At 37.1% G+C, this 25,004-nt stretch overlaps 1 protein-coding gene across 1 annotated transcript in view; it reads right to left on the reverse strand.

Moving 5' to 3' along the window:
- Window positions 1-2,494: 2,494 nt before the first annotated feature.
- Window positions 2,495-25,004, reverse strand: part of SEPTIN10 (septin 10) — a 28,020-nt gene continuing 5,510 nt past the window's right edge. Inside the window, 10 exon segments of the mRNA XM_056515573.1 lie at window positions 2,495-4,239; window positions 4,460-4,648; window positions 6,989-7,121; window positions 12,964-13,126; window positions 13,682-13,778; window positions 15,225-15,386; window positions 18,878-19,064; window positions 20,485-20,680; window positions 21,371-21,488; window positions 24,955-25,004. Of these exon segments, the coding sequence (XP_056371548.1) occupies window positions 4,096-4,239; window positions 4,460-4,648; window positions 6,989-7,121; window positions 12,964-13,126; window positions 13,682-13,778; window positions 15,225-15,386; window positions 18,878-19,064; window positions 20,485-20,680; window positions 21,371-21,488; window positions 24,955-25,004 (1,439 nt within the window). The 3' untranslated portion in view covers window positions 2,495-4,095.

Here is a 25,004-nt window from a genome sequence, read left to right on the forward strand (position 1 = left end):
ATGAGCCCAACCTGTCAGCCAGATTTAAGATAAAACTCCTTACTGGTTGCTTCTTGTTACTGGCAAAGTAACTTTAAGGATATAGTTAATAAATACAAAATATATATGGAAAATAACCTTAAGAAAATAATTCAAAAAAACAAAGCCTTCAGATTTGCCAAGGGTGTAAATTATCTTGCAGCAGCCGCTTGCAGAAGGTACCATAACAATAATGAGACCTTAACAAGTGGTCCTGAACCCATTTCACATGCAAGATAAACCACTCTGAAGTGTCCAATCAAAAAGCACATGGTTAAGATAAACCACAAGGAGACATTTATGTTTTTATTTACCACCACTATTAATTCTCCACTTTCAGAGAATATTGTTAGTTGCTTATTTATAATTATTTGAATTGCATTTGACTGTCAGGCTGTGACATGCACTTGAGTTCTTACCTGGTATCACATCTTGGGGCCAACTTAAACAAAATAGCAGTGGAAATTCCCACACCTACAGATGATTCTCCACTGTTTCAATGAATTTAAAGAAACAAAAAGGAAAACACACCAGCTCTCACTTTGTGCTATGTTGTTTTTGTGATACAACTGAAAAATGCCCCTTTGACTGTCACCTGTTCCAAAGACCTGCACAGGTGCCTGCACCAGTTTTGTTTTGCTGCTGAGTCCTGCAGGGCCAGCACGTGCAAGTGCACAGAAACCCATCTGACCAAGACATGTGGTACCACATCCCTATTCATGGTTCCCAGCTGTCAAAGCACAGCACATCCTCTAGCACTGGCCAGGCACAGCTATCTAGGTCAAACAGTACTTAACTATTCTCAGTCTTTGTCCTCAGCAAAGTGGCCAGACTATGGACAGCTAAATCTGTCTTTTGGTGCAGTTTTGTAACACTCAAGAAGAGCTGTGCTCGAGCTAACTAACATCAGTGGCTGGGATAGCACACTGGGAGATAACTGAGTGCTGACAATTCAATTATTATTACATTCTGCATATCTTTTCATTTGGCTGTTGCCTCCTTTAAGAAAGGCATATCCCTTCTTTCTAATCCAACAAATGCAAATGGCCCAGTCAATGGTACAAAGTCAAACAAGAAATAGTCTTTCATCAAGCTACATTTTGGTCAGGAAGGAGCAATCACAGGGCATGGCCCTGCCCCATTTTCATCTCTTGAACAAAGTCATATGTTGGCTGAGTGTGTGAGCTAAATGAGTGTCTCCTCTTAATCCTTTCCTCCCATGTTACAGCCTGTTCAGTCTGAAGAGATGATAGAATTAGCAGTTTGAGCCTTTCCTGTTCAGTGTTTATGTCTCATCATCTATTCCTTCTCACTGCTACTTCTTTTGCATACAGGTTGGGCAGAGAATTTATTGAGAACAGCCCTGCAGAAGACTGGTGATGTTTCAAGGAAAACTCAACATAGGCAGGCAATATGTGCTCACAGTTCAGAAAGCCAACCTTGTCCTGGGCTGCACCCCAAGCAGGGTGAGGGAGGGGACTATACCCTTCTACTCTGCTTTTGTGAAAACCCCACCTGGAATGCTGCATCCAGCTCTGGATGGAACATGGAACTCGTGGAGCAAGGCCCCAGGGCAGGGCCACAAAGTTAATAAGGGGACTGGAACACCTACCCTACAAAGGCTGAAAAAGTTGGGGCTGTTCAGTCCAAAGAGGAGAAAGTTGTGTGGAACAAACCTTCCAGTATTTGCAGGAGGCCTACAGGGGAGCCAGAGAGGGACTCTGTCAAGAACTGTAGTCATAGGACAAGGAGCAATGGGTACAAATTAAAAGAGGAGAAACTTAGGTTAGATTTTTAGGAAGAAATTCTTTACTGTGAAGGTGGTGAGGACTGGAACAGGTTGCCCGCAGGGAGGTTGTGAACATCCCATCCGTGGCAGTGTTCAAAACCAGGCTGGATGAAGCATTGAGCAGCCTGATGTAGAGGGAGGTGTCCTTGTCCATGTCAAGGGCTTGGGACTAGATAATCTTTAAGGTCCATTCCACCCCTTTAAAATTATATGGTAAGCATCACTGTAAGTATCACTGAGTAAAATAGAAGGTGAGGTTGGTGACTGAACAGCTCTCCCCAGGGCAGTGGTCATGACACCAAGTCTGTCAGAGTTCATGGAGTTCATTGTCTGGACAATGTTCTTAGCCACAGTTTGGATTTTATGGTAGTCCTGCAAGGAGCAGAGAGCTGGAGTCAATGAACCTTAAGGGCCTCTTCCAACTCTTTATGGTTTTCTTCCAACTTGATACATTCCATGACTATATGCTAAGTACAGTGGTATATGACAATTATATCACAAATCACACTGCCCTTCTGGTACAGTTCACACAAATCACCTATTTTTTCCAATCAATAAATTACTTAAGATATTTAAAACAGATGTAAAACCTTTATATTTTTCAGTTAAATGTGAAATCCTACTCCTTTTTAATAACACATGAGGGACAGGAAGCAGAACGAGAGTAACACTTAAGCGAAACCAATCTATTTTATTTTTGTCAAGTTAGTATTTCATTTTTAAACAGTCAAACAACCCAGCTCCAGAGAACACTGTACCTCTTACAGTTTCCCATTAGTTATCATGACTATTGAAAACATACAAAGCACTTAGAACTTGTTTTAACCAACCTGGAGTTTTTGTAAATCTTCAACTGTAACTGAATACCACACTCAAAAACATCAACTATATGTACTTTCCATACTAAGTTAGTAGTATCAGATGAACTATCCTTCAATAGTAGAGCACTGCAAAAAATCTCTCAGTAAATTTTGATTTAAAAGACCATACATTAAATTTAGAACACTGCTTGTACATAAGAGCCTATAAACAAAAACCTGTCAGCAAAATCAGTAAATGGTTCAAATATGTCAATAGTTGTATTAAATAACACTTAGTGGACTAATAAACAATACCATTTGAAAAGAACTCTTTAGGAAGCTTGTAGTGGATATACTTTTGCACAACACTATTCATTGTCTGTCATAGTTTGAATGGAACTGTTTATGGCAGGGACACCTTCTTTGGCACAATTTAATATTAAAGTTAGTTGACCACACTTCTGTAAGGCAGAGCTGTAACAGAAAGCCTGTGATGACAGTGACAGTAACCACCACACTGTGTGTGTACAGATCATACTTAAAAAATACTGTTTTGCAGAACGCAGCAACAAGAGATTAGTCAACATTTTAGTAAGAAACTGGAACTCCTATACCTTCAACACCACCTCATGAATCACTGCTTCCTCATGAGAAATTATCAATATTGTATCTTCTGTCATCAGCATTACATAAAGATGGAACTGAAAAACCACAGCAAGCATATAAACTTAACATACTCTGAAGAAATAAAACTAAACCAGTTACTTATAGTAGTGCAAACAATGACTTCTGTTACCACAAATTCATATTCACTTTCATATGCAAATACAGAAAAAACAGGAATCTAGGAAAAGGAATTCAGTAACAGTACTTGAAATGCAATAAATTTTGGCCAAATCTGGCTTCTAGCATACACTCCAAAAATGTCAAAGCTTGATGATATCTGTGAAAATACCAATGTACCAGTGCACCAATGTAGCTTCTAAAGTTCTTCAGAATCTAGCAGTTAAAAATAAACATAGAACCAAGAAATCTGTTTTCAACTGCAGGAAGTTATTAATTAACAAAATGCTATCTGCAGTAAATTTGTGAACTATCAGGAAAGAAAATGAGTAAGTTAATTGACTTCTGGTTTTGGAGGAGAAACATTTAAGTCAATTTAATTTAATATATGAGTATTTAATTCCATGGTTTTTATATAAAGCATTTGGGCATGTTATTTCGGGCACTACTTTCAAAAATACTTCTGAATTTTCACAATTTATTCAAGTTTTTCTTTTGAGAGTGCTGAAAGAAAGAAGTGGGTGGGTGGGAAGAAAGTGAAATCTTTATTGGGTCATATTCTGTACCTTGTTGTTATAGCCAATTTTATCAACCTCTCCTCTCAAAAATCTGTACGAGGAAGACACATCTAATATGGGACAACAGCAGTTAGATCACTTCATAAAACTACTAACATATCCCACATTCAAAACCTGAGTGCTGCAATCAAACACTATTCTTGAAATTCCCTGGATGAATTTCTCTCTCTAACTCCTCCTTCTCACTCTCCCTCTCGCTCTGCTCTCCAACATCCATAGTTCCTTCATCTCTGACATGAATGCACTGGACTTCAAGCTGAAAATCTTGGTTCTTTCATGGAAAAAAAAAAAGAAAGACAAAAAAATGCTCACAGAACATAGCAATTACTCTATAAGTAAATCCAAGCATGAGGGTATTTTATACACTTTTGTCTTCTTATCACAGAACAGGAGAATGTTTCTGTCTTTTCTAAAAGATTAATGAAATTTGAGTCATAGAAGTAAAGAATTTTTTTTCATTGCTGCCTCTGATGACTAGCATCAGCACTTACTTTTTGCAGCCCCTGTGTCTTCAAACTAACAACAGGGGTAGAGACAGACACTTGTGACTGAATCGATTCAGTGATAACTTTCTTCTCAATAAACTGAGCTATTTCATCTTCTAGAAGTTTTTTCTTTTCCCCTAATTTCAGCTCCTCTTCTTGATGCATTAGTGTAAGGCATTGAAATTTAGTCAGTACCTATTTAAGGAAAGCACAAAAAAGTAACATTTCCAACTGGCAACACAAGGTGGTGATATCACAGTATAAAAACTCTCTGCAAAGTAACAGTAAAACCCATCTCAAATTGTGTTAATAGTGGTTAGAAATTACAGTTATTTCCCCAAACTGTTAAGACTAAAAAACAGCAATACAGAAAAATAATAACTTTTATCAGACTGTTCCCATGATTCAGGCTATTACACTCAAAGTACAGGTGGAAAACATGGAAGGCACTAAGTGAATACTAGATTCCCTACTACATTTTACTGTATCTTTACTGTATCAAAATAAGGAGGCCTTTAGAGAGAACCAGTTATCAAAAGACAGATTAAATAAAGATGTCTCAAGTAGAATATAGTTCCCTAAAATCGAGTGGGGAATGTATATTGATCAGATTTAAATATTAGTAAGTAAACAGTTAGTCCAGTTGGGGAGTTACTGGTGGGCTGCAAGAAGCCCCTACTTTTCTACAGTAATTGTTCTTTGATTGGGTTTTTTTGACATATTAATGCATTTTGGTTTCCAGATGTATTTCAACCAGTTTAAACCTACTGTGAAGCTGTGTGTGACAACAAATGGGTACTTAATTCTTCTCATCTCCCTTTTCTCCACATAAAAATTATCCTAGAATCCTGCTTTTCCAAAGAAGAAACTAAGACTCTAAATGTAACAGTAGGTCTGTTGTACACAGCAGAGCTGACAAATTTTATAGGTGCAACTACAAGCTTCCTCTAAATGAAGAATGTGAAAGAAATCTGAAGTAAACCAGAAATTCCTGGTTTTCTCTACTTTCCAGATACAAATACAGCAGCAAGAGTACATGACAAATGTTCTTTATGAGTGATTGCATGATCACTTTCCCACATCAGGAACTTGGAAAACTAATATCCATAATTCTGCAATATGCAGAGCTCACAAACCACTTGGTATAAATCATACAAGAAAAATAATAAAAGGGCTAGCACAGATACTGTGTGAGACCTTGCTGAACCTGCTTTGCACATGGCTAAGCATTCTTTCAAATGGACAGCCTCATTCTGAGGACTGAATCTGATTTTTTTTCTCTACAAAGTAGCATGGGGGTCTAAACAGATTTAGAAAACGTGTTCTTATTTAAAACATGCACCTGAACACCTCAAAAGACCTGCTACAGCTTTGCTGGGGGGTGAGGTACAGAAAAGAACATTAATAAAAATACACAGGTTTCCAATTTCAATTAGACCAGTGTTTGAATATAAATAAATATACATGAGCACAAGAGTCTGGCAGAAAGTAGATATCTTGCTAGTCCAGCTTGACAGGATTAAATATTTAAAAACAGAGGCAAGATATAGTCTACATCCCCAAATAGTCTTAAGAGATGAGATTTTGAAACCAGAACTGAAAGAAGCCAACTGAATACCAGACATACACACTTTCAAACCTCTCAGCGTGAGGGCTGAGCTTAGATTTATTAACTGAATCTGGAAGTCATGCAAACACTCATGGCCCACTTCAAAAAGCCACCCATGCCATTTTTTTCTAAAATCTTGGTTTTTACAGAGCAATCTATGCATGAAAAGCACCCACTGTGTTGCTATGGCATACCAATGTTTCTCAGCACACTGCTACAGAAGGCAAAGAAATACAGCCATTATATTCATCACTCTCTTAGTTCAGCATATCAGCTCCTACTCTATAGAGCACCAGCTATCCACCAAAGCCTTCAGACCCTAAGCTCCTGCCTTCCCATAACAAGAGTGCCATTTACAGAATCACAGAATTATTTATGCTGGGAAAGACCTTTAAGATCATCAAGTCCACCACTAAACCATGTCCCCAGCTGCCACATCTTCACATTTTTTAAATACCTCCAGGCATGGTGACTCACCACTTCCCTGGGCAGCCTGTTCTCCAACACTTAATAACCCTTTCAGCAAAGAAGTTTTTCCTAATATCCAGTGTAAACCTCCCATGACACAATTTTAAGTCCATTTCTTCTCATGTTGTCACTTAGCACTTTGGAGAAAACAAAACCCCAAACTCACTACACTTCTCCTTTTAGGTAGTTGTGGAGAGCAATAAAGTTTCCCCAGAGTCTCCTTTACTACAGGTTAAACAATCCCAGCTCCCTCAGCTGCTTCTTGAAAGACATTCTCTTATTTGTGGGTGTCTCATCAACCTGTTAATCCAATCAACCTGTTTAACCAAACTGCTTTTGATCTAAAGCACTACTATCCTCAAAGTATTAGGGAATTATAAGTATCAACCAGTGATTTTGTTAAGAACTTAGCTGTTTCAAATCTCAGAAAAAACCTCAAGACAGACAGGCATGCTTGCCTGTTGCTCTGCCTCTTCCAACACTGCTGCTTTCTTGTTCACTTTCTGCACAAATCGTTGTTTAATCTCCTCTTCTTCTCTCTCCTTTTCAAGACAGAACTCGAGCCTCTTTGCCTCAATGACTTCCTGTAGACTGAAGTTCAAAAATGTAAGCAACTCTCCAGCACACTGCTCTATTCAGTGTGGAAAATCAACAGTCTAGAAAGTTATTTAAACAATTAATAGTCATCTGAAATATTCATCTCTACAGCTTCCCACATAAAAATTCATAAAGAAACCTAAACAGAAGCAAACATCTTATCTTTCTATTTTTTTATTTACGTAAACAACCCAGAGTAAAATTACTTATGCTAACAGCTCCTGGCCAATTTACATTTCAAAGTAAATACAGCACTTTAAGCATCTTGTGTTCTAAACACTTGATTTATACCTTTCTGACTGCAACATGAATAAGATTCTTCTTTAACTTGCTTATTACTAAGACACTGAAATTGCCAAAAAAATCTCCAAAAATTTTCAGATTGTGAAACCTCAGTCTTCAAGTAGGACCACACAAAAACAATCTGTAGCATTAACGTAACAAAAAACTGATTGTTCCTATATGAAAATGGAAGAAAATAACAGAATCTTAAAAACATATAACAGTCTTTTTTGTAATGTTAAAATTAAATATGGCAGAATTATATTATTATAGAATTTCCTAAGTACTTCAAGATCCAAAACACAGGGTTACTTTCCAAAATGCAACAGCCAAAACCTCAAGACTGCTCTTTTCACTACACAAGATAATTTTTTTCTTCCAAACAACTTGAAATTGAGACTTCAAATTACTGCTTGCCAATTTGAAATTGAGGTACTTGAAACTGAGATACTTCTTTCATGTCAAAGCATATCATGGCCAATTAAAAAAGGCTAGTAATTTATTCAAATGAATAAACTACTAGAGGTTTTTTAGGGTCTGTACTACCACTGCCAGGCAGTGCTGGCAAGAAATGTGCTTTTCAAGAAATATGAATGGAGCTTGTACACAGATGCACCTCATACACCCAACTTCCTTTGAAATGCAAACCTGCTTACTGACGTAAGTTCTTACATCAAAATGTTTACCATAAACTTCTCTAAGTCATGTGATTCCAGAGAGCAGAATTGGTGGACCACAGCTGTGTTAATGGTTATTGGAAACTCAAAACCATTGTCTTCTATAACATTGGGCTTAAGAACAGATCAAACAGTGGATAATGTTCTAGCTTTTTTCTGGGCCCATACTTTATTTACATCTTTCATTTCTTCTAATGCTTGCTGAGGGCTGACTGGTCAGCCATTTGCAGCTAACATGAGTTACTATCCTTTGCCAGGTAACTCATGCCTTCCACCCTCATGCAAAATAAATGGGTATATTAATGTATATTAAGTATTTAATTTTGATTTATACTTTCAATATACATACACGCTTATGTTTTTGTCCTATCTTTTACTGTTTCTATTTAAACCATTTATAAATGGAAAAATTTACCAAAAAAACCCTAAAGAGTTAATTATTTAGAGCAACAGAAAGCTTAAACAGCTCTCTTCTGTCTTTAAAGTTATGGTGACTGGGCAGTTTCTCAAGCCTAAAGTTTCTTATTTGTATTCAAAATATCATCTAAAGAGAGAAGAAACATCTTGTACATGCAGACAATGTTCGTAGATATCAAGGTTAAGAGTACTCCTCCTATTCTATCTTATTCAAGCACTACATGGCAACAAAATAAACTCAGAACAATTACCCTTTTGTGTTTGGGTTTGTTTTGGAGGCTTTTAATCAGCTGTGAAGTAACTTAGGTCACCCTGAAATTCTAAATCCCTAAACCCACATGAAATGGGGGCATGATTTTCACACAGATGTATTAATTCACACTATCTCTAAGTTTAGACAATAATGCTACAGCACAGGTTTTTCAAGTGCTAGCAATCTCACACTACACACACTTCTGTACACAGTGTCAGTTCTGATAGATAAAATGCTGGCTTTGGGAATGATAAAGCTGCTAGAGAAAATGCTAGACTAAGTTAACATGCTGCAATGTTGCAGTGCATCCATGCATGTGGACATCTTTAGACACGGACTAGGTTACTTTATCAGGAAAAAGCAATTTTGTGTTGAAATTAGTAAAAGATTAACTTTGAAGATACTCAACTCAGCAACTAATCATATTACATATAGAAAGGAGAAACAAAAGTGTATTTTTTAAATTTACTTTGCGGGTGGTTGTGGATGCCAGTGGAAGTGTGGGAGTGTTCAAGGTCAGGCTGGTTGGGGCTTTGAGCAGCTTGGTCTGGTGAAAGGTGTTCCTGTCCATGGCAGGTGGGCTGGAACTAGGTGGTCTTTGAGGTCTCTTTCAATCCCAACCATTCTATGACTCCATGAAATACCCCCTCTCACTGGACTGAATTGGAAATCACCAAGACAGAACTAAACCACAATTTCCTTTTCTGCATGTGGCATACCTGCAGCATAATAATCCAAACACTCTTTGGTGTTAGGACATTTGGGGAAGAAGGAAAAACAGTCCACCAAATCTTAAGCCTATCTTTTCAACATTACTTCATCCACTGCTCACAGTAAAATATTTTTTGGTTTATCTGGAGACTGGTTTCACTGTTTCTAACTTAGCACATTATGAAAATCAAGTTCACAGGTTCTCTTTCTTCTGGCTTAGACACCCAGAATGTTAAACTGTACAAAGACACTTGCAAAATTTGAATGTTAGAACTAATTATTTAAATAATGTATTCCTACTGAGGTTTTGGAGTAAAGGATTGTGAAGAAAGTCTAAACTAATCATACATACCAGCACTACCACCTGCCTTTCTACAGAGGCACAGCTGTGACATACAGTTTTTTCTGTCTGCATGAGACTGAAAGCATGGAAGCCTAAAAATGCAAATCAAACACTCTATGTTCATAAATGAACTCTGAAGTGAATTCAACTCTCAGTGGAACACAATGTGCACTTTGAATAACACAAGTATTTAAAGTTCATTCAATTACACTTTTAAAAGCTTTCAAATTTAAAAGTAACACATGTAACTTTTTGCATAACATTTGATTACAAATGAAGGTATATCAGAAAAAATTTTAAATAAATTAAGATTAACTACTGACAGGTATTTCTAGCACTGTGCTTTGACTCAGTGAACTAGCTCAGTTGACACTGAGCTACAATAAGGATGTGGTAGACATAAAGAATTACCAATTTTGCAGTAGAGGCATGAAAACCAGGTATTTTGGGGTGGTCCAATCTCATTCTAAGATGGTTAAAATATTTAGCTCAAATGCAAACGTCTGCAGCTGGTCAGATGAATTCCACTGCAAAGGACTTCTTAAGGAAAAGGGCTAATAGCCTTTCAAATGTTACATTTCTTTTCTTAGACATGACAAGAGTCATGTTAACCTTCCTCTGCATATAAACTTATTCACATCACTGAATCCTTCCTGGTTTTCTCTCATCATCTTCAAAAGATACCAAAAAATAAACAAGTTCAAGAACTGAAAGGTCCCAGTTTCAGGGAGGAATAAAGCATAGAATGATTCCCCACATACTGAAAAACCAATATGCTTATGTTACAACTATGTTTAATTGCAATTATAATGGAGGACAAACTAATTATGATGACAGAAAAACAACTAACCCAGAGAATTATTAATGTCAGCAAATCTAAATACACAAGCATACAGCCTGAATATCAATCCTCAGCTTTTTCAACTGACCCTGGTCTATCAGTTTTCTTCTTTCAAAACAAACATGTGCCCACAGGCAACAACTTAAATTGAAAAATGGCCTTAACAAAACGTCCAGCTTCAAAATACTAGCAATCCTATCCTCCCTTGCAAACAGTTAGGTTAATTAGGTGTGTGTGTGTGTCTGTGTGCATATTTAGAAGTGTATTTTCCTGGAAGCACTCTTCATACCTAGATTTCTGCTTTCAGCTATTGCAAATTTTATCACTCAAAACATCTCAGCAGTTATCTCTTGCTGAGAATGACCTGAAACAAGAAATACATGATCCTAATGGACATAACTGGACCATTGAAAGGGCGGGACCAGACTATCTGCATACACACAAAAAAGCTCATCTTTACTTTTCAACAACAAAGAAATGCAAACGCCTATTTTGAGTAGAAAAAAAATATAAAATTATAAATAATTAATTTCCTGAATTTTGTATTCAACACATTCTGCATAAAATGCATCATCCATGCCCTAAATACTCTGCTATCCATTGACTTAATTACTTCATTCTTAGAATGCAATTGCAAACTAGCAAATTAAAAAGTTATTATGAAACAGCTTCACCAAAGCTACAGTATTTGGAAATATGTGTTTTCAGAAGTGTGCACAAGACAGTCACTTCAGATTACCTGCATTTTCCCTTCTCAAACCCAGAAATAAAAATGCAAATACATTTTTCTATTGTGTGCTGAAACCATCTCTTTCCACATCTCCCATAAAAAAAGTAAAACTTGCCAACATGTTTTTGCACACATGTAAAAGCATAAGTGTTTTACACACAAATAAGAGTGAAAGGCTTTACAGATGTCTGCCCACAACCCATCTCACAAGGTAGCTGGACATCCAAGAATTATTGGTTTTGCTTTGCAGTGGCAAACAATTTTGGATGAATAAAATTCTGTCCTACTTCTAAATCCAAAACAGTAGTACAGGAACTTCACAGGTAGCTTCTAACCAATATGCCAAAAGGCAGGGCACATTTGCTACTCAAGTGTCAGTGTTCAAATGCTACAAACAGCCAATTACTCAAGTCTAGCAAAGGTTTTCTAAATGTACATCATTATCAAATGTAATATGTAGGCAGCTACATCACAGGCACAAAATATGAATTTTCAACATGCGTTTTGATCATTATTTACACAACTAGCATGCAATATTAATAATACTCTAAAACTACAGTATATTGTAACATCTTTAAGGACAAAGAGGATGACAATTTAATAACACATTTTTGTCTAAAACAACTGGATATTTAAATGTACAAGTAAACGGGGAAGCACTGAACTTCTATGTAAAAAGACATTTTCTGTCACATTGCAGGATGACATTTTTTATTGTTTCCTCAGTAACTTGATAAAACACCTTATGGGTAAGGCTGCATTACTCTGCATACACATCCTATAAATTCTCTTCCTTTTTTATGGTATCATAAAACATCTCTCTCAAAACACCAAACACCACCTCTTTCAGACCTCAGCATCATTCACTCTGCCACATTACTGAGGGACAACCACATTCATCCTGTTTCTCTTCCTGCTGCAATAAATCTGGGAAAAGTTCATTTTTCTACATTCTTATGAGATATCTATTCTCATCCTTCCAAAGCAATGAAGTTTTCAATAGATCTGATTTACCAAAACTAATTACTAAGTGTACTTTCTTGCCAAAACTCTCTCAATAAAACTGACATCTAGTGGGCCATAGGTAAAATCTACACACCAGAGAGAACTCAGCTCTTCTATATATCCAAGAAGCAGACAACTTTTAAACAAGCTTCAAAGTGTAAAATACTGGGACATTCTGATGTGAACCTGCCACTTCAGGCTGTTAAAAAAACACAAACTGTATTGGGGTTTTATAAAGATGATTCCTTTGTTTGTAAAGGAAAACACTTCTATGGATGATGGTTTTTATAATTTAACTCTTATTCTGAGATGACTGTACACCATGAAATCCAGCTTCAGAAAAGCCAAAGGTACTGGAGTAAATGTTGTCAAAACTTTCAGAAGTACAACTGCCTTTCTTGTTTTTAAAAAGAATGTTCATTTAAACCCCTATACTTCTCCATGAAGGTAACTGAATGAACAGCTACATCCTTCAGTTTAAAAAAATTACTTATTTTATGTATGAATGCTGCTCTGCATTGGGTTGATGTGAAGTGAATGGATGCTGAAAGCAAGTGCCACACATTAAGTTCTTTACCTGATCGATTTGTTCTCAGGGCCAATGTCTCTGCAACCCAACTTTTTCAGTCTGCAGCATCTGTATGATTCATAATATGCATGAGTCTTCTCTCTTAAGTCTTCCATATTTGTGCAAAGCATCCTGCGAAGCTTTATAGTGTCACAGTGGCTCTCGTTTTCCACTAACCAGTAAAAAGATGATTTTATTATTATGACGAAGTAGCAAAATAGTCAATATACACTTTAAACAGCATCACTTACCTTTTCCTAGAGGTATATTTAGTGAATAAAGTATCTTGTTGTTAATTATACCTCTTATACTTCCTTATCATTTCTAATATACACACTGAAGTACATAAGACCTGTAAGTACTGGTGAATATATTTCAACCCGTCCTGATTTCCTGTTGGACCTGAACAACACATTTCTCTCTTTTTTAACCCTCTTTACTGACAATCACAAATGATTGAAATTTGGTAGTGCTAGAGGTACTAGCACTATCCTAACCTACCCAAATACTACATACACCATCTCATACCTTGATCCCAAGAATGCATCAGTGTGGATGAAACTACAAGTTAGTGTATGCCTCAAGTATTAATTGCTAAATTCCATATACTATTGATCCAAAATACAATCAGCCTGGCATCAATGAAACAGTCCCTTGCATTATTGGTGAATTTTTTACTTCAACAACAGCAAAAATCCTGTAGAAATACTTTTAAGAATTCCTTTACCTTTTACAATGCCCCAAGGGTATTGACGAGCTCTCACCATTCTGTTTCCAATTTTCACCTTCTCCATACTTCCTACCACGGCAAATGGCAAATAAGCCTGTAGGAGTCATACCAATAAAGTCTTATCTGTCAGCATTCTTATGTCAAAACATAAAAACTCTTCAGAAATAAATTAGGGAGGAAAACACCATTTCAGGAAAAGCCAACAGGCAGTTTAAAACCAGAAACCACTGCTACATCAGTAGCTAGGCAGTATCTACTTAAAAAAAAACTCAAACTACAGTAGAAGCAGAAAGAGCAGTTGATAGATCCATATGGGTGTGTTGACAACTCAGGGGAACCTCAACAGGCTGGAGAAATGGGCCAACAGGCACCTCACAAAGTGGAAATGAGAGCAATGCTAAGTGCTGCGTGTCAGGAGGAATAAGCCATGCCCCAGCACATTCTGGAAAGGCACTTTGCAGAGTAAGACATGGGGGCAACGACATGGTGAACAGCAGGTCGTTCCTGACTCAGCAGGTCTGCCCCAATGGCAAAGGCAGCCAAATAAATCCCTAGCTGCACTAGGAAATGCCAGCCCCAAACAGAAAACTGCTCTAGAACAATGACTCACATTCAGTCAGAGCTCACATCCCAGCAACACCCACGTGACAATCACACATCAGAACCTGTGGTGTGGCTACTGCTGTGGGTTTGGCACAAAGACAGCTGGCCAAATAAAGAAACACCATTACCTGGGAAATAAATCAGTAGCAGAGCATGGACGTGGTAAGTAACAAACCACCACGTTTCCCCACAGCAAAAGGACCTGTCAGTGATTGACAGCTGCACATTCTCACTCCCTGGCCAGGTAACAGAGGTTGGGAATGCACAGCCATGGGCTCTGGCATCCTGGCTCCTGTTCCCCACTTTCAAACCCCAGTACACACAAACATGCACAGGTGCACCTACAAACACATGCACAAGAGCAGCAAATATAGATCACTCAAAGCAAAGCCATCCAGCATCATAGCCTTGGTTGAAAGCTGGCAGCTACCCCTGGTACAATCATTAAGGACAACAGAAAATAAGCCAGAGTTACATCTGACTTTCTAATCCCCAGAGAAAATCTGTACTAATTTCAAAAGAAAGTATTAAATAAAAGAAGATAAGCAGGTGAAAGACTTGCTATTGTAGAAAGTTGTAGACATGAGGTACCTAAATATCTTTCCTACCAGATGTAAAGTTGTATCTGCTGAAGAAAAGAGCAAAGTCAATCTGTCCATCTATAATAGTAATTATATATTAATTAGTCAGATATTAGAAAAACCATTTATATGTGAGAACCTCTTTACTGTTACAGGTATCCACAGCAGAGGGGCAGGAAGATTTGTAAGTAGGGAAAAAAATAACAACACACAAGAACTTTTTAAGGAGAAGAATAAACAAACTTGTGACAGGCAAATTTACAAGCTTAAAGACAACGGTGAAAGCAGTGACATTAATCAGCATTAGAAAATGATGCTTTAGTATTGAAAAACCAATATTTTTGTCATTTACTTACATTTGTTATGGTATTAATCTCAGAAACCGTTTCATCATCAGTAGGAAACTGGTATATCCGGATGCCATTACTAACTAATTCACTCATTATTTTTTTCTTGAACTCTTGTAGCTCAGTTTTAGAAATGCTGTCTGCTTTGCCTATAACTGGTATAATATTCACCTATGAATGACATAAATGATACAAAATTTGTGAGGCTTCAATTTTGAAGTGACAACTTTTGTAAATAGAATTGTTTTCTAATTAGCTGTTTAAAACTTCCTCCTTCCTCCAGTCCAAACCAGTCCATCAATTGATATAAAATTTTCACAAACAATGAAAAAATATTCTCATGGGCATCATTTAACTAACCAGCAACAATTATTTAATATACTCCCTTAAAAGTAATTGATTCTAAGAACAAGGGAGGAGATCTCACAGAATGAAGTACTCAAACAAAAGCAATGCCTACTTATTAACTAAATGGCTTTCAGTATTTATACCTCTGTTAAAAAAAGATTGCTTAGTTTATAGCAGCAGGGGACATGGCTCAGGTGTTAAATGAAAGCTGACAGTCTAAATATACAAAGAAACAGAAGCTCACTACCAAACCCTGCCTACCCCTGAGCCTCTTCCTTGTATTCCTTTCAGCTACATCTTCTTCACCTCACCACTGCAGCACAGTTTATCCAGCATCTGACATGAGCAGAGAAATAGCAAGGCCAAAGCTTCTTGCTTACCAGTCTTTACACTAATTATTCAGAACACAGAATTCAGTTCTATTAAACTGCCCTATTTCCTAAAATAGTCATAGCAGTAACTTGGAAGGCAATAGATGCCAATTTTTTCTTACAAATACTATCACCACTCCCAAAACACACATTTTTCAGAACTAAATGGAAATAATGAATGCCAATATCCAAATATTTTGAAAGAACAACATAAGTAACTCTTCCAGATTTCAGAAGATGAAGAGTTTTACAGAGTTCCTTGATCACAGATGCAAAAAGGAAGAAGAGGAAAAGAAAAAAAGAAAAAAATATATACACTTTCTATTCTTCTGAATATTCTGTCTGAATGGAAATGCCTAAATGTCAAGCACAGATTCAAAATGGATATTTTTCAAATAAGACTTCTGTCTTAAGCAAAATGTCCCAAAGAAAAAGAAGCAAGACAGCTCTGAAGTGACTTCCAAGATTGCATGATAGTCCTTAATTGTGCAGCATACACAATCTAAGCATACATGGGGTAAAATATCTAAAATAAAATAAAATTATGGAATATATTTTTTTAATAACTGAACTCATTTAGAATTGTACAAACAATCTGTTACAGCTAGAAGTAATTCACACCTTCAATCAAATTAGCTGAGGGACATCAGCTTAAGGTTTTCTCCAGTATAGGTCTAAAAATGGATGGAACACAGAGTCCTCTCTACTCTTTTTCAACATGAAAGTTGTCTTTTCAACATGAAAGTTTTTCAAGCACTCCTAATTAGGAGAGAATTTATTAGAAAACAAATAGCAGAGAAAGTCTACCAAGGAGAATAGTAAAAAGCAAAATCATCAGAAACTGTGATTACAGCTATCAACGTTGACATTAAATCACCACAGCTTTTATGAAAAACATAAAATTTACTCTGGCTTTAGACAGGCAACAAAGAAGCAAAAGAAATACAAGTATTTGAAATCACTGTTGGTTGCAAGAGCTGATTGATTTAAATGTTATCTCTGTGAATCAATATAAAAATTTCTGAAGATTATTTCTGAAGGGAAAAAACCCAAACTAAATCCCCTTGATACTTTACTGACTTAAGCATAACCTGCATACAATTCTGCAAGAATGAATTAGAACTACAGAGGTCTTAGTTGAATAATCACTATTTCCAGCAAGAAAGAGTAAGAAAAGATTCTCTTTGTCTGTGAATGAAACCTGGCTGGCCTGTAGTGATGCCATCCTAAGCAAAACTACAGGATTTTGCTAGAGTCCAAATTATTACCTAGTCATTAAATTCGTAACAGAGAAAAATAAACTGACCATAGATACTCTGTATTTTTCTTCAAGGACTGCAGAGGACAGGATGAACCTGATCTATTCCAAGAACCCTCTCTACCTCAGAGCTGTGTAATCTGCTATTGTTTTGTAGCAGCAGACCGGAACAAAAGCACACAGTGTACATTCTAGTGGATTTAGGAAGAAACTCAAGACAGCTTTTGACATAGATTTACACATTTGATAGATGCATGTGGCTGTATCATCTTCTCTTTATGGAATCCTGTACTCAGCAAATGCACCCAGGGACTCACACATCCTGGGAAATTCCAAGTTCTTAATTGCCATTAGGAGAATGCAGTACTAAAAGCACCACAAACATGTTTCACAACAAGACAGACACAAAACTACAGTTAAAGTATATAACTCTTTCTGTGTGTACATGGATATTTTTGTAGTAAGATCAGAAAGAATCCATTGCAAAGGGATAAAACAATAGAGTTACATCTGGTTCATGCTCTCTCTGTGCAAAAGCAGAACTAAAAACATTCACAGTAGGTGGCTAGAAGCCAATATTCCCCAAAGCAGAACTACTTTTGGTTTATCCTGATGGAAGTATTTTCTTAGGATACTGGGATTCAAAGATCTATAGCCTTTTCTTTTGAAAGAAACACTGTTTTAAAAGAAGTTCAGTAAAGAGAGGGCACAATCTCTTTAGAAACCAACAACATAGCACACAGATATGATCCTGCTCTCCCCACCTTTGTACCACCATACCTCTGCTACTGAGAAGTTCAGAATGCAAAATACATCCACAAACAAAGTAACAAAAATCCCAAATGTGCTTATCAACCACAAATGTGGACTAGACAGCTGATTTAATCCTTGTTATCTTGGAAAAACTTCTCACAAACAAGAAAATGCAGAAAGAAAATGTAGCAGGAGGGGCTCCAGTAAAGCACAAAAGAAAAGGTGAAAGGCACAGCAAATGCATTTAAGTTTTCAAATTTTTCAACACTTCAACTAATTAAATCCAAATAAAATAAGGTTTCTTAAAATACATTTAACATTTAGCTTCACACAGCCCTATCACAGGAAGAAAGTTAAGGATTTAGAAAATGCAAGTAATTTCACTAGAAACTGCTTTTTAAGCTTTCTAAACAAATCAAGATGTTAAAACACTACTGCAGCCTATCACAGAAAAAGCCATGTTGGCGGGTGTTCTGTTCATGGCTCCTCATGCCTCTTCTGTAACAAAGATCTTCACAGTGTTGCAGAGCTTTTTATGCACCAACTTTCCAGCAGTCCCAAAACTAGAAACAAGCTTAATTAGAAATACTACAGCACTAATGAAAGGTATCCAATCTCACTACAATGTTTACAGTTTAATAAAAGTAAAGTTGGTGTGGTACTACTTTTTAAAATATTTTTTTAAACTTCGTTGTGCTTTTTTTTTAATGTCCTTGCTATATATCTCTCTCCTTCTGATTCATAAATAGACAAGTAATGAACTGCAAGCTACTTGCAGAGCCCATTTACTGTAAACTTAAGGTATATCAATACCAAGAAAACATTACAAAACCAAATGCATCAATATAGAACTGAAAGATGGTAGTGAACCTAAAAGATACAAGATGGTTTAGAAAGTAAGACAAATTCTTGGAACTGTTTCCAAGTCTTACCTTACTGTCTAGGTTTCTCATAGTTAACAAATCTATGGTTTTTAGGGAGCGGCATGCAGGTGAAATGAAATAGAGGCAGACATGGATGCGAGTATCATGGTAGCTAAATAAAGAACGTATAACTTTCAGCTCTTCCTCGAGATAGGCTTCAAATTGTGCATCTATATAATCCACTATTGGCTGATAGCTGTAGGAAATAAAATTTAACAACCAGATATTAGCTACTCCTAAACAGAGACAGACTAAGGAGGGAATTCTCTTGTATTGTTCTGCAGGTTTTTGCTTTATGTCTCAAAAGGCTGCTCAAGTAGGGCAGAAAATTATGTGTACAGACTAATCCTAATTTCTGAAAAGATACTAAAAAAAGAAGCATGCATCTAATAGAAACAAAGTATTTCCTAGCTACCATTGGTGAAAAAAACTACATAATGTTAATTACGATTATAACCAAACTTCCCAAGTGATGTTTTTAAATTTTTGCAATTAAGTTCTGCAAATGCAGAACTCTTAAATATAAGGAAGACACAACAAGCTCTTAGGTACAATACAAGAAAAGAAAGAATATTCAACTAATACTACCAAGAAACAGGATGAACTTTATCTTCTGAAGTACCGTACATGAAAGAGCTCTTAAACAATAGACAAAAACTAAAATGAGAAATGTTAGAAAATAAAATTCCTATTTATAGTAAGTACAGTTTAAGTATACTTTATCCTACTTAAAACCAGATTCTAATGTGCTTCCAAAAAGAAAAGTTTCACTAGATGTAGAAGCAGGGCACCCTTTCGTTTCTTCTGCTCCACAAAGTTTACAAACCAGATTAAATGCAATCGAAATCCAGAAGCAGATGTTACACACAAAATCAAAAGAACAAAAAGGCATCTCCTATACCACACATCAAAACCTCTAATAGCTATACTACTTGCATCTCCTTCATCCAATTCACCAGCAGTAGCTATTATCCAGCCATTTCATAAGCCACATGATAATGTGACTCTTTAACCTCTTATTATATTAGCACCACCATTTAGGTACTCACATAGCATAAATTCTTTACAATTAAACTGAAAGAAACAAAATCTGCTGAGACAATTCAGTCCTGTAAAAAAATTCACAAAAGCAGAGACTCAAAAAAAGTTCTGAAAGCCACCAGTGTGCTGCCTCTACATCTTCCAACTAAGCTGACAAAATAAGCAAAGGCCTTCAGTGATCCACATGATGTTACTTCCAGTTGAAGGTCTTCAACAAGTTATAATCAAATCTTTAAAAACCCTGTAGATCTAATCTACATAATCTACAGTACTTTATAATCTGTTTGGTTGTTTAAACATTGAACTCCCTGCTTTTCTCCACACCAAAAGAAACTACTGCATGTACACACATTTATAAAAGATTATATCATAAAAAAAAGGGCAGAGTTCATCTGAACTATAAAATAATTTCTTACATGAGAAGAACAATGTGTTTACTTTGGCACACAAAGAAATCAGTTAACCATCTATTTGGAACACGTGTAAGAGAACCACTTAGTACAAAGCCCAATGAAAAATCAACTTGCAATTAAGACCAAAACTTCAGCATAACATAGTGACAAGAGGGCACTTACCTATCTGTTTTGTTCACCTGGTCACCAAATCCCACAGTTTTTACAATGGTGAGCTTCAAAAGAACATTACCTTCCTGGAGTTCATAACTCTGGGCTCTAAGTTGCACACTTGACAGAAAATGTGTTGATGGAGAGTCCTCGAAATTGGTGTTAAACAAACTGCTCATCAAAGCTGATTTCCCAATTCCAGTTTCTCCTAAAGTCAAACAGAAGGGTTGGAGAAGATATTTTGCACATCAAATAAACACATAATAACCACAGAAAGTGTACACAAAATCTTCTCAACTGACTTCTCTGAGCAAAACGTATTCATGCATTCTTTTAGTGAACACTAAATATATTTTCATTATTCTTTTCATCCTGCATAAAAGGGTAAATTACCAGCTAATGAGTAATGTGCAGAACAGTGTCTTGACACTTTGGTTTCTTTAAAAGTGTGAATTAATTTCCTATAAAATTTTAAAAGTTAAGTAGCTACCTGTGAAACCAGAGATTCAACAAAGGGTTTTTAAGAATAAGAATAAAATATTAGAGCAAAACATTTGATAAGTATAGTGACACTTCAGTAATACCACCTGGGAATTTTAGAATTTTTTTAATCTGAAGGTCTTTGTTACAAGTGTAAGCCCAGTTTACTCAAAAAAATACAAAAGGCTGTTGATAAATGAATAAATAATTGGCATCCATTTTCAACATTTTTTGGTCTTCACACTGTTTACGAAAATGCTACATACAAACCCAAATAAACAAAGCTGGAAGAAGGGGTGGAATTATAGTTCATACTTAACATTAAAGAAACTGTTTAGCACCACAACTAGATTTAAATTTCAGTCCTTCTTAAGATGGGTATACCACTAAAGCCCTAAAGCACCCAGATACTACTCACCAATGCAAAGAATGTTGAAGCAGAAGCCATGCTTGATGGACTTCCTAATCAGTTGGTCAGGCAAGCTGTCAAACCCAACATGTGCAGACAAGGACAAAGTTCGACAGCCAACATTTTGCTACAGAAAAATAATTTTTAAATACCACTTAACAATGGCAATAAATTAATTTGACTAGAAAGCTAGAACTCATTCCTTATTATTTCATATGCAATGAAGAAAAGCCAAAGTCTGAAAATAAAAGACCTGTCAAATCAGCTTTATTCCATCATTGGAGAAAAAAATTAAATTTACTTTACAGGATGATTTACAGGCTTAAAATAAAGTCCAGGTTTCAGGGGAAAAAAAAAAATAAAAGACAAACAACACCAAAAAACCCCAAAACAATCAATCTTATGAAATGTGAATGAAATAAAGTCAACAAGTCCAACTTAAAATGCAAACTGAAAACTGTACGGAGAAAATAGATCACAGTTGGTTTGTTCTTAGAAATTAGGAAAAAGTACTGAAAACAATCTAAACATCAGAATTCAAAACACACAGCATAATCAGAGGAAGGTGTATGTTATCAAACAGAACTCATCCTAAGGAGCTGGAACTGAAACTGGTATTTATGTAAACTAAAATATTATCTACCCTTATATGCAGCAGAACTCCAAGATAGCATTATATCTATTTAATTAGAAATATCTAAATGTGCACATTCTTTTCCAAACATCAGCTAGCAATCTAGAGCCATGACATTAAGGCAGTGAGCATACTACAATGCATAAGGCTAAAAGGAAATACCTTGATTCATAAAAATGAACTGTATTTTTAAACAAATGTTACATATCAGAAGTAGAAATGGTCCAATCTATTCTTTCTCTTATATTTCCAATACACATAGAATTGGAAACCATTGCTGTTTCCTGTGAACATGCACACGGTCAACAGTAGGAAGTTCTGGATTTAACACTTAAAAGCCCATTAAAGTGATGCCTTTTGTAACAGGTATGCATAGCAAGTCTCAGAATTCTTGTAGGAATATGAAGGATAGAAGGATATGAATATTCCTCACAGCATATACTCATCCTCTTCTTTATTTGCACAAGACTCCCTTGTATGGGCTTACAGACTGCACTGCACTAACTGCACCAACTATCTTTTTAGATTCCTGTAGTTGGACAATTCCATTTTAGACTAATATGAGTGAAAATGCATATGCCAAGTGAACAATTTAAAGAGAAAATATTATATTTTTGGCCTATTAAAAGAAAGTATATTCAAAGTTCGTCAGAAAACAAAATTTCTCAAGGCATTCTACCAGAAGAAAATTACAATGAAAAAGTGCTGAAAAACACTGAAAATGGTGTTTCCTATCCATTTAAAGAAAAATGTATCTGAGACAGAGTGGCTGCACATCTCAGAACTCTAGCTATTCGGTCTGATACCCAAAGCAGCTCTATTGCCACTAGGATAAGACAGTTCCTCTAACACAAACCATTCAGCCTCCACACCAAAGGCCAGGGCAGAGGCTCAGTGTGGCTGCAGAAGGGAGGACTTTCACCTTCATGTCACCAGCCCAAATCCCAACCACGCTGGGCTACCCTCAAAACCTCTGCACTGCCATTTGTAACTCTCCAACAAAAACCCTCGCAGGAATAAATTTATGTCCTTCTGATGTCCAGGTGTTAGAAAGATAAATTACTTTGTCAGCAGAATTGCCATGTTCAGGTTTAGGGCTTGACATGCCTCGATGATCTCAGACCTGGAGGAGGTTGACAAAGCCTGGGGAGAAGGACGTGCTAATGATAGTGGACACAAAGGATGCAAAATTTACGGGCCACAAGGACATTTGGCAGAACTCCCAATATAAGGAAGAAACTAACAAAGCAAACTCAGCAACTATGCTGAAATCAACTCCAATTACTCAGCTCCAAGACAATTTTAGCAGGAGGAGATTGTGACCACCAACTTCAGAAACCCACCAACTCAAAAGAAGAGAAAGACTGTGAATGTGGACTAATTAGAATGACAAACGAGAGAATCACTAAGCAACATAAGGTAGAACACTAATTAAGAAAACCATGCAACTAGTAGCCAATGACCCTTGATTGCTTTGTTTGCTAAAATGTATAAATGCAGTTTTGATGACTGGGCAGCTATCATTTTGTGGGTTATCACCTAGCACCTTACTTTGCACAAACTAGAATAAAGAAACAGAAGTAGCTTGTCAGCAGCGAGTCCTCTTCAGGTCAACACCTCCCTTTCTTAGGGAAGAATCACTGTGCAAACCTATCCCACCTGACAGCAACTCAAGCATCCTCTTAATAGAAAAGCAGCAGCCCACCTTTTTCCTTATGAAATTTTCCAAGGACATATGGTGTTTGTCCCTCTGCTACCTGTATTCTTACTACTTCCAAAAGAAATATCACTTAGTTGGTCACCTAATTGATATCACTAAATATTACCTAAATCACATCTCGTTCCTTCCCTCAACCCCATTTTTGAAGGTTGGTGGCATAGCTAATGTATCTGGATTTCTCCAGATTCATTACATTGGATGGGGCTCTGAGCAACACGAGTCTAGTGAAAACTCTTCCTGCCCCAGAGCAGGAGGATTGGAACCAATCTTTTTGAGATCCCTTCCAACACAAACCATTCTACGATTTTATGATTTAATCACATATTTTGGTTTAAATAAAGTTGTCTTGCCCATAAAAACAGCATTAAAAAAACCAAACATAGCCTTATTTAACATTTAAAAATTATTATTTCTTCCAGAAAGAAACTAAAAAAAAAAAAAATAGTTATTTTAAATTTGCCACATATTTCTGACTAAAACTGAGCAACACTATGTTGTACCAAAGCAAAAGCTAGGTCTGAGACTACACGCATCACTCTGCAAAAACCTTTGCAGAGCCAGATTTGTAGTCCAAGCAAGAAACTAGGTTGGTTTGCAGATGTGACTGAAATTTGTCCTCCAAAACTCGAAGAGAGCCGTGATCAGTGTGGTTATGCAGGGGTGAGGGTCCCGCCAGCCCCAGGCAGCGGTGCGGGAAGGATGCCCAGCCTGGGGGACATCCCCCCATTAACGTGACCATGACTCTTCCTGAGCCCCGAGTTTCCCACTACCACCAACAGCCACAGGAACTGCGCTCCAGGGGAACTGACGCTCCGGCACCGCCGCGGGGATGGGTTCAGTGTCTTCAGAACATAAAGCTGACAGCTCTGCCATTACACAGAGGAAATTCTTCATAAGAACCTAGGTAAAATTCAACTTATTTCTTGAAATACGCGAGCGCTAGGAAGAGTGACATTTGAAAGCAAGTTCCTTTAACAAGTGTCCTAAAAGCCTGGCAGCTCTGGGACCTAGACGGTGTGAGGAAGGAGCTTCCATCTCCCACGCTAACCCGACCCCCACCCTGACACGGCCCGGGGCAGCGAGGTGAGAGCGGCACTTCCAGCTCTTCGCACGGTGCGACCGCCGCTGTCCTTCCCCTCCCGGTACCGGCACTGCCGGGCCCCTCAGTCCCCTCAGCCGCGCCGGGCTCACCCCCGGCGCAGGGGCTGCGCACCTCTTCGCACCGCGGAGGGGACTTACCGGGTGCCCACCGGCATCGGAAGCGGCCATAGCCCCGCCAGGCGAAGACA

The sequence above is a fragment of the Oenanthe melanoleuca genome, chromosome 1 (assembly GCF_029582105.1).
Source record: "Oenanthe melanoleuca isolate GR-GAL-2019-014 chromosome 1, OMel1.0, whole genome shotgun sequence".
Taxonomy (NCBI): domain Eukaryota; kingdom Metazoa; phylum Chordata; class Aves; order Passeriformes; family Muscicapidae; genus Oenanthe; species Oenanthe melanoleuca.